Source organism: Micropterus salmoides, unplaced genomic scaffold (genome assembly GCF_014851395.1).
Source record: "Micropterus salmoides isolate LMB-PRFRI ecotype aquatic unplaced genomic scaffold, ASM1485139v1 Ms_hic_scaffold_7, whole genome shotgun sequence".
NCBI lineage: Eukaryota > Metazoa > Chordata > Actinopteri > Centrarchiformes > Centrarchidae > Micropterus > Micropterus salmoides.
The window spans coordinates 30,553,027-30,566,272 of record NW_024044459.1 but is presented as its reverse complement, the minus strand read 5'-3'; the positions used below and the strand labels follow the sequence as shown (position 1 = coordinate 30,566,272).

At 43.0% G+C, this 13,246-nt stretch overlaps 1 protein-coding gene across 3 annotated transcripts in view; it reads right to left on the bottom strand.

Annotated features, from left to right (window-relative positions):
• igsf9b (immunoglobulin superfamily, member 9b) overlaps nucleotides 1–13,246 on the bottom strand; it is a 32,600-nt gene that overhangs the window by 14,980 nt on the left and 4,374 nt on the right. For all 3 annotated transcript variants that reach the window (XM_038704014.1, XM_038704013.1, XM_038704015.1), the window contains 2 exons: nucleotides 7,118–7,213; nucleotides 4,836–5,042 (listed from right to left, as the gene is read on the bottom strand). In XM_038704014.1, coding sequence (XP_038559942.1) covers nucleotides 4,836–5,042; nucleotides 7,118–7,178 — 268 coding nt within the window. In that variant the 5' untranslated portion in view covers nucleotides 7,179–7,213. The remainder of the gene's footprint in view (nucleotides 1–4,835; nucleotides 5,043–7,117; nucleotides 7,214–13,246) is intronic.

Genomic DNA, 13,246 nt, shown 5'->3' with positions numbered 1-13,246 from the left:
ATGCAGACCTCTGACTGACCATGACCACTGCCCTGATCTCGTGGGTTCAGAAGCACGTGGGTGTATACATGTTGATTTTCAAAATTTGGTGAGCGCCCTGCCCCCTGGGTCTCCACAGGGGAATTCTGGTTTTGCTCTCGAACAGTTAACCCTTTCCCGTAGCCTCCCTCTTGTCCATCACTACAAAGAGACGGCAGCCCCCCCCCCCCCCCCCCTTCATTCACTCAGGTTACCATAGTGATGAGACGAAGAAAAGCCGGGGCTATAAGTTTAGATTTGAATTCAGTTCCTGTAAAAACCTTGAGGAGCCAAACACACAGAGGGGTCGGTTTCTACTGTCAGAGATTTGAAAAATCACAAATGTAGGAAAAACATGTTCAGATAACAGCCTTGTATCGCTGAGGCAGAAAAGGACGAGCGAGAGGAATAAACGAAAAAGAAAGGGCTGTTTTCCTTTCACTCTGTGGACAGACAAAAGGCTGACGCTGTGTGACAAATGTTGCATTATTTAAATTTGAATGTTGCATCTTTGGGCTCAAATCAAATCTCAAATGGCACTTAGCAGGTGCTCTGCCCAAAGCATGTTAACAAAAAAGGTTCCTTTTCTCTCTGATGGCCTCTGATGCACAGATACAGTGCAAAAATGTTGAAAAATTACCAACCATATCAGTAAAAACCCACTTTGGTTTTCAATCCATGAGGAATTGAGCCAGAGGTTACGGAGAGGTTACTCGAATTGTGTGCATCTATAAACCACTGACAACCAATGAGAGGCTGACCTTTCTGACCTCTGTGCTCCGTAACTCCCCAGCAGACACATCTATCACTACCCCTAGTTCTACATTAGCACAATATCCACAAGTCATCCTCAAGAGACAAACATCATTAGACTCTACAGTGGACAGCAAGAATGGCTGAAACAATAGCTGCTGCTCCTTTCTCGTGTCCTTCACCCCCTCTTCCTCCTGCTCACAGTTTTTCCTCCGGCAGCTATCACATGACAGCTCCAGTCCACCTTAAAATAAGCCCTTGTTTTCAACAGGTCGAGCAGCAGAGCAGCCAAGGGTAGAAAATGGAAACGCTAATCCACCGCTGCTGTGTGGACCTCTAAAACGCACCACCCTCTTCTCATTGGCGAGAGTCAGGTTCTCGCCCAGTGGGTGGCAGGTTAGGAATAACTCAGCTTTCAGAGCCGTGCCACTGGCCAGGAGTTGGCCGTGTCTCAAGGTTTCTGATATCCTTTTTTTTTTTTCAAGTCAAGATTGATGAGGCTTTTTCAGCAAGTGAAACTGCAATGCAACTGAGCTGAGGACAGTTTACACCCCATACCTTTTACACACATAATTCTTGTTCATTTTAAGTTATATTTAAGATTACTTTCTTTGCGTGCAATGTCTTTTTTAGTTTAGTGCCAACTGAAGCTCCGGGACAAGCCTTTTATTGTCCAAAAGGAACTGATGTATCAACATGTTATTTTTGCACTGGGGGTTCCCACTGCTACTTACTGACATAGTAATACATGGTGTATAGTGAATTACATGTGATACAATAGCAGGGGTAACTATGGAGGAAGACAGATTATTCTGTTTGGAGAAGAATCAGCACTGCTTTTCTTTGTCCATCCGTATGTGCATAAGAGAGTCGGGCAGAGGTGCATTGTGGGATGTGTTTTGATTTGAATACAATCATAAGTCTGGGACCGGCCCCCTGCCTCTGACAGCTCAGCCCTCCCACCCCCCCAAATTTCTCTCTTCAATCCTCCTGTCTCCCTAATCAGTTTAACCCTCTTATGAATAGCTCTTTGTCGTGAGATAGATTACAGTTAACTCTGTCCCTCTCGCCCAGCAAGCACACACAGCTCACGTTCCAAATTTCACTACAGCGGCCATTCACCTTACCGTGGGCATTAGCCTTCGTACACGACCACAGAGCAAAGTATTTTAAAATATGGAATTCGGTCCAGTGAGATTACGAGAGGTGTTTGAACTGTTTTCCTGAGCTTGAGCTTTGTTTTCTGGTCAGGAAGCGATAACGCCAATGTTAATGATTGCTAGTTGCCTAAAATTTGCTTTAGTTACTCAGTTGGAGCGTGCTTTGTGCCTTCAATAATAATACGCTTGTTATATTTTTAAAAAATATTGTAAGCAATGTTGATGAAACGTTAAACCCAACTTGGACAACATTTCCACTACACAACACTCTTGTAAAGAACTTTGTGACTTTTCTCTGTAAATGTTGGTCGACTAAATAAACTTTAATTATTTACACTGACTCTAATTTCATGCTCTTCATATGAATGTGGCCAGTGACACCACCTAAGGCATGAGGAAACAGGGCTTTTGTAATGGCCTGCTGCTCTAAGCTGGCGAACATGAAATTCCCAAGTGGCAGCCATCTATTCGGCTTTAATTGTGTCATTGTTTTCCACACATCATCCTGGTCTAGTTATGGTGGAAAAACTGGTTCGTGATGGATAAGGGTGATCAGGGTTTATGTGTGTGTATCGGTAGATTTAAGCGTGTGTGTGTATGTGACTTGTGCTTGTGTGTGACAAATGCTTCCAGTGTTCAGAGGTCACACTGAGAGCGTGATAGAGGCCTGCTGAGATCTAGGGGTTTGCCCATTGTCGTTCTAACCTCAGGTCGGAGTCCCCTGCACACAGTCTCTACTGATTTACTTCAGCACACAGGAGACATTTGATCTCGCCAAGCAACAGTAAACCATCCTGACAGTGTAAGACTCGAGCATATTGTCTCAACAAATACAGTTCAAACAGACTATAGTAGTGTGTCAGTCAGAGTTTATCCGTCTGTTTCCTCTTTGTTGTGAGTTGACTAATGTTCAGCCCTGCAGGGCATGCTGGGTGTGAGATAGAGAGGAAGAGGGATGAGGGGTACTAATACCTTCCTGAGTCACTCTAAGCAGACAAGAGACGATCTCTGAGACCTAGACAGACTGGTGTCTGAGGGGGTCGACAGAAAAACGTCACTCTGTAGCTGTGACACTCCTCAAATACAGAGCAGCATCTCAAATGCACCTGATATCGTATCAAAAAATGTTGGTTTAATGGACGACTGAAATAGTCATCCAAGATATGCGTTGATTCTTTCATCTCAGTTTCTAAAAATTACCAATAGCGTCAGTGAGCTTGAGACGAAGCAGCAGACCAAGGACAGACTTGAGTGTTTGGAATGCTTTTTATGTTTTATTTTAGCCTACTTAAATGTGCAGCATTTGCAAGGCAAAGAGTCCATCAAAGGAAGGACAGAAAAACAGTTATATGCTAGATCAGATTTAGTAATAAATATTCAAGTCTGACGCCTTACTTAGGTTCCTTAAACAGCCATTATGTTGCGAATCCACCTTAGCTTTGAACAACAGTACAGGTCTCATCCCTGCTGTCTTGTTCCTGATCTCAAACAAGCCAAGACAAAGATCAGGAAATGGCCGCCTACTTGACTGTCTTGTAGTTAAATCTGAAATCCCCCAACATTTTAATTTGAGGGTAGAATACATTAGACCCACAGCGCTGACACGCTTCACATGCTGCCATCTGCCTCCAGTGGGAGGGGAGATATGAGGATCTGAGGCAGACAGAGGGAAAAGCCCACACCAGACAACTACACATAGATGTGGCAAAATATTGGGACACCCATCTTTTACTCTGAGCTACATCTCTGCAATGCTGCTTACTTCATTATGGTTGCTTGTGCATCAGATGACTGCCCCTAAACAATGACATGGTTAATGGCGTAACATGCCAAATACACACAGCCCAACTGCCCACTGGAGGCAGCCTGTTGGTGGTTCAGCCCCTGTGGACCTTAAATACGGTTCCCGAGCCGTCACAATGCCTGTTTCTGAACCAGAGGCTGTGATTCTCTTCAGAACCTCCTCTTAAAATAAGTTCTAATACGACAAATGAAAACGGCAAATGCAAGCTAGGTTCCCTGTACATTTCAGTGACCTAGTTGGGACAGTATGGGATTTTGGGTGTCCTAGTAGTCCTGTTGGCTTTGGCAAAGCAAGGGGAGGTTGTGATACCCCTCTTTGTCTTTTGTCCTCTGGTAGACAATGACGGGATTATAGGGCTCCAGCAAGAAAACTCCCATTATTCCCAATGCTTCATCCATCCTTCTTCCAGCACAACAATCTCCCTTTACTGGGTCACCCCTCAGCATACTAATAAAACACTGTCATCTGACCACCAAGCCCCACCTACACTCTTAATCCCCCCCATGCACAGCGTTACTGGTACCCCCCTTCTTCTTGCTACCCCACCCCCTTTTAACTGCCTCCATTAAAACACATCCATTCTCGCCCTTCCCCTTTTCTCTGCACTACAACAGCAGTATCGAAACACACATACTGAACACCAGCAGTAATTACAGGGATTGTGGTTTTGAAGGACTACCCATTTATTGTTTCGTCCAATCTTCCCCTCCCCAAATCTTCAAAAATACTAATGTAACCTCCTCCTGGCTATTTTCCCACACAGGACAAATGTAACTTGAGGTCAAAGAGAAATGTTGCCACAGGGAAACCTCCCCTCCCCTCACTAAAATCTACTGAACCATAATTAGAGAAATCTGTCAATTGCAGGTCAGTCTCTTAAATCCTTTTAGAAACAAACTGCTATGAAAGTAGCCCTGGAGTCTACTGAGAAATGGTTTCAAAGCACACATTAGGGTCTCTGTGCAGCCAAATGGCTAAAGCAATAGGAAAAAGATTAATTCAAAGTAAGGTCCAGCAGGTCCACTCCAAGAGAATGGACCTCCATGTTATTGCAGATAAAAAAAGGAGTATGTAACTGTACACTTCCAAATATATCTTACCCTTGTAGTTTGGATGAACACGAGGAGCATACACTCCAAATTTGATGAGGACGGGAACGTTGAAACCGAGGCGCACCCACTCCACCACATGCAGAGGAAAGAGGTTTGGGGTGGTGGCTTCTTTGGATGTAGGAGTGAGACTGCAGCTCAGCTCTGCAGAGCCCCCCTCTCTGGCACGAACCAAAGATGCCGCACCTTGAGACACACCTGTAAAGACAACAGCACATCACCAGGTTAAAGCACGGAACTGGTTGTGGACATTTGACACTGAAGGCAATAAACAGTAAAAAATGTAAATAAACACATACATCATGCTCTATAAGGGCCTGAAAAATATTGGCCTTTTAAAGAGAGTTATAGCTGCCAGAGAGGCTGGATTAACCTCTCTGGAATTTTTTTCGTGATTTATTCCTGTGAAAATTGCTAGCTATGCTGAGAGCAGTTCATAAAACATTGCCAGCAATATTTTGGTTGGGAGGGGAGAGAGCAGAAACATTGGTGGGAAATAGATTGAAAGAAGTTAACAACTGATCCATTAATGCTTATGCTGAACAGTGACTATGACATCCCCTGGGTGTTCCCTGAGCCATCAGAGGGCATGTAAAACAATCGTGTGCCATTTGGTCATAAGTTGGTATAGCCGCAAAGCCTGCAAACACACACAGCAATCCCATTAGTGACACCTGGAGCAGTCTCTCCTCTCTCTGTCTCCCTCACTGCCATGTGCTCTCGTGGGTGTGTGCGCAACTGGGTGCCAGTGTTTGCTCTGCTACTCATCTGGCCTGGTGATTACTTTAATCTCAGAGGGGGGGGGGGTACTCTGATGCAGGACAGCAGGACCCTCTGTGCTCTCTCCAGCCGACCTCCCACCACCCCCTGGGGTACACACATGGTCTGCGGACCAGCACAATCAATCCCCCTGCCCCCCCCCTTACAAACACATGCACGCACACACAGAAGCGTGCCTAGGGTTGGGGGTAGCTGAAATCCCAGATTGATCTAAATCCACACCCGCCACAGATATTATTTAAGTTGGATTTTGGCCCCATTCTCTCTCGTCCACTCATGCCTATGCTGTAACCCCTCCTCTTTACTTTCTCCAATGTAAGGCAATGGGAGCTGTGCCAGATTCATCACGGTGTCACCCAAACTGTATGTTGGCAGCCAAACGGCAACATATGCCAACTGCTTTGCGATGCTTTACCAAAACAAGGGACGTACTGTAGGACTAGTGCAACTTTTGGTGACGCTATGCAAACAGACGGCAGAGACAAATGGAAGAAAACAACGGGCTGACTTAAAAACTAAAAAAGTCCAATCAGATTCATTATTTGAATATATGACACGATATGACTGGACAAAGAATTTTATATAATTTGCGTGATTTCACTTTTCAACAACACTTCATGATGCAGCCTGCTTTACGCGTCTACTGTGAATGGTTTTCAATTGTTTTTAAACAAAATGAGTTAAATGTCGTCACCCACCACTATAGCACAAAACCCTGGTTGCCCCGGCTTCCTCCCACCATCCAAAGACATGCAGGCTAGGTTAATTGGTGTCTCCAAAATCCTTAGGTGTAGATGTGAGTGTGAGTGGTTGTTTGTCTATGAGTGGTCCTGCGATGGACTGGTGCCCAGTTGGCTCCAGCCCCCCGCAACCCTGTACACAGAATAAGCGGTTGACGATGGATGGATGGATAATCCAAACCTGACTTGCAAAATTAAAAGTGAAAGTAGTTCTATAATAATAATAATGTGGAGAAAGTGGTTCAAAATAAGTCTTCAAAGAATAAAGATAAATGACATATTGTGAAGCAACACCATCATCGTGATCACGTAAAATGTGATCAAACAAAACATATTTTCAATATTTTCAGTGCAGTTAATCTGTGCTGTACATATGCAAGCCATATTTACACATGTTGAGTGAATGTTCACATAATTGTTGCTGTTTCTTTTCATGTTTTTATGTGTTTTAACAAGTTCTTTGTTTTGTTGTCTGTGTCACATTTCAATACGCGACTAAATGCTCAGCCAAAAAAGATGACAGTTCCAGCTGCTTTGGATGACTTATTCAATTAAAAAAACATCTTTAATGTTTTGATATGTTTGTTACAGTAACTGTTGTTGCTGAGAGTAGTATTACTGTAAAAGATTTGACGAAGACAACTCAGTACTGAGAAATGCCTGTAACCATTTGAGAAAAACTCTAAAAAAGAAACAAATTATGGAAATGCATCGTAAATGTATGCGGGTCCATATTTGCATTAGCATACTTACTTAGCAGACAGATGGCTACAGCAGTGGTGACAGCCTGAAGCCACCGTCTCTCCAGTCCCATGGCCGTCCGTCACACTCCTTCACACATCTTCCAACCTGAAAGTGAAGACCACACATCCCATTTACTCTCCTCTTTACCATCCACAGTTTCACCGCAGAACAAGGACATCCCTCACATCCCCCCTGGCAGACAAATGTAATCCCTCAAGTTAACATCGCCTCATAATCCAACAACTACACTACTTTCCAGATGCTTCTTGGTTAATAAATAACTGTATTCTTTGAAAACACTTAATCCTCTGGAAAATTGCATGTCTGAGCTCTGGTTGGATTAAGGCAAATAAGCTATTTCAACAAGCCACAAATAGAGAGTAAAGCAAGAGATTGCTTAAACTATGCATCATGTGAGGGTTCGCCTGCATAGGCCAAAGTGTGTATGTGTGCGTGTGCAAGTGTGTGTCCACAGAGAAGACCTGTACAAGGGTTTAAGTGTATGTACAGATTAACCTGACACTTGTGATTGGTCCAGCTCATCCAGAAGGTCTCGTCTCACTCTAAATAGGCCAACAGCAATTGACAGGTGACACGAGCAATATTGAACGGTGTGTCTCTCCAACTCCAGATGTTATCCTATTACCAGTGCTTAAAAATGGAACTTAACTGAACAGCACTCTTCAATGAAACTGAATTCAAGACTCCATCAAGTACAGGAGATGTCAAGCAGCCAACTGCAGCAAGTGCAGTTCACCTGACTATTTTATGCACAAACAGCACATGCAAGAGCACCAGCAAAATCCACTGGTTTTAATCTAATAATGAGCCCCACAAATGAAACTCCACTTACACAAATTGGGGGCCTACTTTTTAGTCTGAACAATGAGAACAGCTGCAGCAACTCATGAGGCCCTCTACCTCAAATTGGATTGGAGGCACAACTTTAAGTTGGTGCCCTTCAACATAATGAAAGACTGTGCCCCCTCCCCTTAAGTCACTCCATTCAGTACCCCTAATACCAGCTTATTACTTTAAGTTAATTTAAGTAATACAAGAAGGAGGCTATTCTTGGAAAGGAGGTAGGTGTTGGTTATTAGCTGCTGATACAACCATAGATGCACTGCAGAAACGCTGGACAATTGAATCACACAGCGGACTCGTTTAGTCTGTCTTGGCAGTCATGTTTGCACCTGAGTAAACAAACAGCCCGGGACAGAGCAGCCGAAAGATGCATTTATCTCCTTGCACTTGACAGACACAGTCTTGAGACGGCTGGGGCTGGCCATGAAGCACTGTAATAACTTTTGTTTAGCGCCGTTCCAAAACAAGCAGACAGAGAAAAACAATGTTACACCAGCAGTGAAGAGGAGTGGGACGAGAACACGTTAGAGTGGGTTTGTCTTTATGATGAAGAGGGGAGCGTGGTGGGGCATGAATAATGGCTCAGGTTGGCAGTTTTTGCATGACAGAATCAATGTAATGTAATGAGGAAAGGATTACTCCTACTGAGCACACTTTATACGCTCAGTATGGGTGTCAGAATAAATAGGACTCTTATAATGGATTCAAAACAACTTTTCAGTCTAATCATTTGTGTGTCAAAGTGGAAAAAAAATGATGGAGGTGATTGCACATCACCGCATCATCTTGGCTGTCGTCATTTTAACGACACAAGAACAAAACTAATGAACAAATCCTAGCATATATCTGAAATTCTAGCTCATATCTAGACCTCAATTAACCTTTTGACAACTTCAAGAAATATCATCTTGTCTTCGCTCCTGCCTGCTCTTGTGCATCCACACCACATTATGTGACTGGACGACAGACAAACTGATCCGACATATTACAGAGGAAGCCTGGAGGGGGGCTTTGTCTGCAGGTGCAGGAGTAGACGGAAGACAACCAGGTTATTTCCGCAGGCAGCAGAGCAGAGCAAGGGGCCATTTAATTGAACATGTACACAAAGAGGGCCTCAAAAGGAGCCCAGCACTAGGTTGCACCAGCTATGTGTAAGTTCTCTCCTAAATAAGGGCGTAAAGTCGTTGCTAGAGGTTTAGTAACTACTAGTTAGTTTATAACTTAATCAGCTACAAAAATTGTTTGCACAACGATTACTTGGCGGCCAATAAACAATCAAAGATAAGAGTTCCACTGTCATGGCATTTGCTTTCCGGCTAGCATGGGCCACTTGGCATTATAGCACACTGTAGTAAGCTAGATCGATATTAAAATATATCATTAAACATCATCAGTTTTACCATTAGTGAGACATTTTCTGATTTACACCAACCCTGGGGCATGAGTAACTATTTAGTTATTACTTCTGAGTTATGCTGTAACTTACATTTACATTTTATCCAAAGTGACTTACAATTGCTATTTATGACAGAGGTCTTGCTCAGGGACACAATGGATGGGTCACAGTGGGGGATTGAATCCAGGTCTTTCACACCAAAGGCATGTGTCTTATCCATTGCGCCATCACCACCCTTAAGGTGCAACTGCTTTTATTTTAGTAATACATAAATCACAACTCAGCAATAATTTACGTTATAACTAGGCAACATTTAAACGTACACACAGCTAGTGCAACAGGCTGCAGTTGTTGTCAGAACATGGACTGTGCCATACATACTTTTGCATGTGAGAGGTGAGAGGGGTGTAATACTCACAAGGGTATCTGAAGGAAGGTGGACATTATTAACAACAGTTTGCAAGGCGCACACTGAGTCGCATATCGAGACACAATGACATTACAGAATCAATGACAATATCACAGTGCTTCCCTCCTTCACTTGAAATGAACTTGTGAAAAGGCGGACGGACATCCCCAGTGAAATAGACAGAACTTTGCCGCTCTAATAACGAGGTAACTGGGGTGTGGTTTTCAAATGTAAAAAGTAACGACATCATTGGTTCAGAAAAAGTTATCAATGTATACCGGGGGGGGGGGGAAACCCACAGTCGATTCCTGCCTCATCACTATGTAACATGTGCGGACAGCACGTCCAACTGGTCCGATGTTTCGCTGGATTTCAATGACACAAATTGATTTAGATCTAGTCATGACTTAGCCTTCTGGACCGTACAGTTGTAACAGCCAGACTAATCCTACCCTTCTGCTCCGAGTGTTAATAGTGTAATTAAATCAAGAGATCAAACAGGTGAGACAAATCAAGGACACTCTGTCATCTGGCTGTGCAGTGATCAATCACTGGTAAATAAAAGTCCCTAAACACTAGATCATTCTGCTTTCTGGGAGTCCATCAACGTCGGTTTATTTGCTGTAGAGCTAGCAGGTTGTGCTGTCCACACTTATGGAGAACCCAGGCCACAAAATGTGGACTATGACTCAGTATAATGCAGCTAGTAGTGTATCAGTGATCACAGATACACCTCTGTTTGCTTTTCTCATCTCCACTGCCTGGCAATAACTTTACAAAGGCAGACTATTTCAGTACCAATTTAATCAGAAAATCTGAGACTCAAACCATCATTTAAACCAATGTGGAATTATGTAATACCCTTCAGAGGTGTTTCCAGAATCAGCATTTAGATGGATGGATGTGTTCTTGTGTTGAATGCAGGTAAGAAGCTGACTCCAAGCTGTCAGCGACAACAGCTGGCAAGCCTGACCTCTTCATACGCATCTCCTCCGAATCCCACTACAATTAACTGATCTGAATAATGCAAAAGTCAGGATGCACAGTGTAATGGTTTACAAAGCGCAGGAGTTAACACAAGCAGCACAGTAATCTTTTTAGCTATCTTGTGCACTTGGCAAGTCTCTCTTTTGAGTCTAATGGCTTCTCTAACACTCACAGAAAACCCAACACAAAAATTTAACTTTTGACCTTGTGTCTGTGGGTGTGTGTTATGCCTTAGTACCAGAGCCATCATGTTAGCAGCAGATACAGGCCCAATGAGAAGTAGCATTACTCTCTTAGTAATCCTTGCTAATCCTGACAGAGGCCGTAGCCTCAGTGCAAACCAGCCTGTCGCAGGAACTCTAAGTGTTACACGAGCAGAAACTTTCACAGATGAACAAAGCAGTATCACACAGAGGCACAAACAAATCTGCACAAATAGTACATGTGAACCAGTTATAAACACAGGGCCTGGTTGTAAACCAACTCAATACAACCTTGACTGGTTGGACCAGCCTACACAGCAATCAATTTGTGGATGTTGTCCCTGGCACTGCAACCCAATTTAGTATCTGTATTGACATTTACTCTAACCAAAGGAAATGAGCTGGGCACACAATGGGCACAGGGGGGAAGCCCTAGTCTCGTGATGGGTAAAGCCTAGTAGTATATGGATTAACATAGTTATGGTTGGTAATACATGGTGCTACAAGCTATAACAATATTGAGTAAAGAGCAATGGTTGAATGTGTTAAATTTGCTCAGAGGAACGTGGACAGTGCTACCTTTACTACACAGTGCAATTTTGCAGCAGTTAAACAATGCAGCAAATTACAAAGATAAATCACCCATATGCACCACGCATGAGTGGACCTATTTTATGCCCGGGGTCACGGAAGAGTGGGGAATGACATGAGTGAAAGCAAAGCAACTAACATCCGTCTTGTAAATCCCAAGTCTTTGTCCTTCCCTGTCCCTGACTCTCAAGGCCAGTCCCATAAAGCTACTTTGAAGACACGACAGTGAGAGGAGTTGGGGGTCAAGAAACCCAAGAGCTGCAGTCCACTGTTGAAGCATGACACTGGGTGTATTTTAAAGATCAATAAGATGTGTTATTGTAGATCCTAAACAAACCTTAAATATTTAACACAAAAAATGTTCACTGACATGGTTCTTCACTTAGGAACCGGCTGTTACTGTCCAGATGTAAAAGGCTCTTTCAGACAGGCCACTTACACAAATGAGACATAAAACATACAGTGGTGATTTATGGTTCACTGCATGGCCCTTCAACATCATTAGGCACTTTCTCTAATCTCCCTTAGCAGTGGTTTATGACATTTATTCACTTACATGCAGGGCTCAACGTTAATGTTTTTTTCTTCAATTGCCTGGTAAAGCTCCGGATTTAGCTGAGTTTAATTATTTTTTACCACTTGTCCAAACGGGCTGGTGACTTGCTAGATTTAACTGCCCCGGGCAATTGGGTAAATAATTGTTGATTATTGCCTTTTTTTTTTTTTTTTTTGCGTTTTTGTATATTCTTTGGTACCCCATGATCATCAACATAGTGTGACTGACATGCATTCATTGTATGAGTGTATCACTAATAGCACAGCACTTTGGGGTAACCACTTTCAACTCATTAATAATTTGTTTCTCAATACAATCAATTTCCTCCAGTTTGACTATCTGCCTGCAGGGCACAGTTGGCCACACAGTGTTTGGAATAATGTACGTAATAATAACTAAATGTTCAAATATGTTGGATTTTACTGTGTTAAATGACACCTGAGCTGGTATCTGACATAAACTTTGATGAATGGATGGATGATATGCTCAACATTTTCTTTAAAGGTCTCTGGAATAAAAAATGCAAAACTGCTTCTTAAACGTAGCTGTAACCCTGTAAATAATGCAAAAGCAATCATATTGTAATTTAGTGCTTGCCATAAGGACCAGACTGGAAATATATTTTTAATGTAAAAGGTGACTAAAACCTTTGACAACCTACAAGCTGATTAATGAACAAAGCTTAGGCTATGTTTATGATAGCAAACACTGTGGGATGTGTGCCTCTGTTCTCACCAATCAGTATCAACAAGCACAACAAAAACAAAGGAAAGGGAGCACTAGAGCAGGGAGTATATATATCTCATGTAAAAGCACAGGCTCCTCTGTACAAAACAGCTCAAATTGGATTCTGTCCAGCACTTTGCACCATGTGGAGCAGCAGGCAAATGAACTGTCTGGTCCATATAAAACAGACACCAAACCACAAGCTCTTTATTTCTGCACCCCTACAGCGAGCTCAATCCTCCATGTCACCATACAGACCTCCTCTAAAATATCACAGGTGCATCTTTTGTCTGCCTCAGTGGGTCCGACGCCAGCTGAGAGGAGGGAGCCCTGAATAATAATAATAATAAACACAATTTTTGTGACTGACTATTATTCTCACTATTTTAATCCTGGGAGCAGGCTT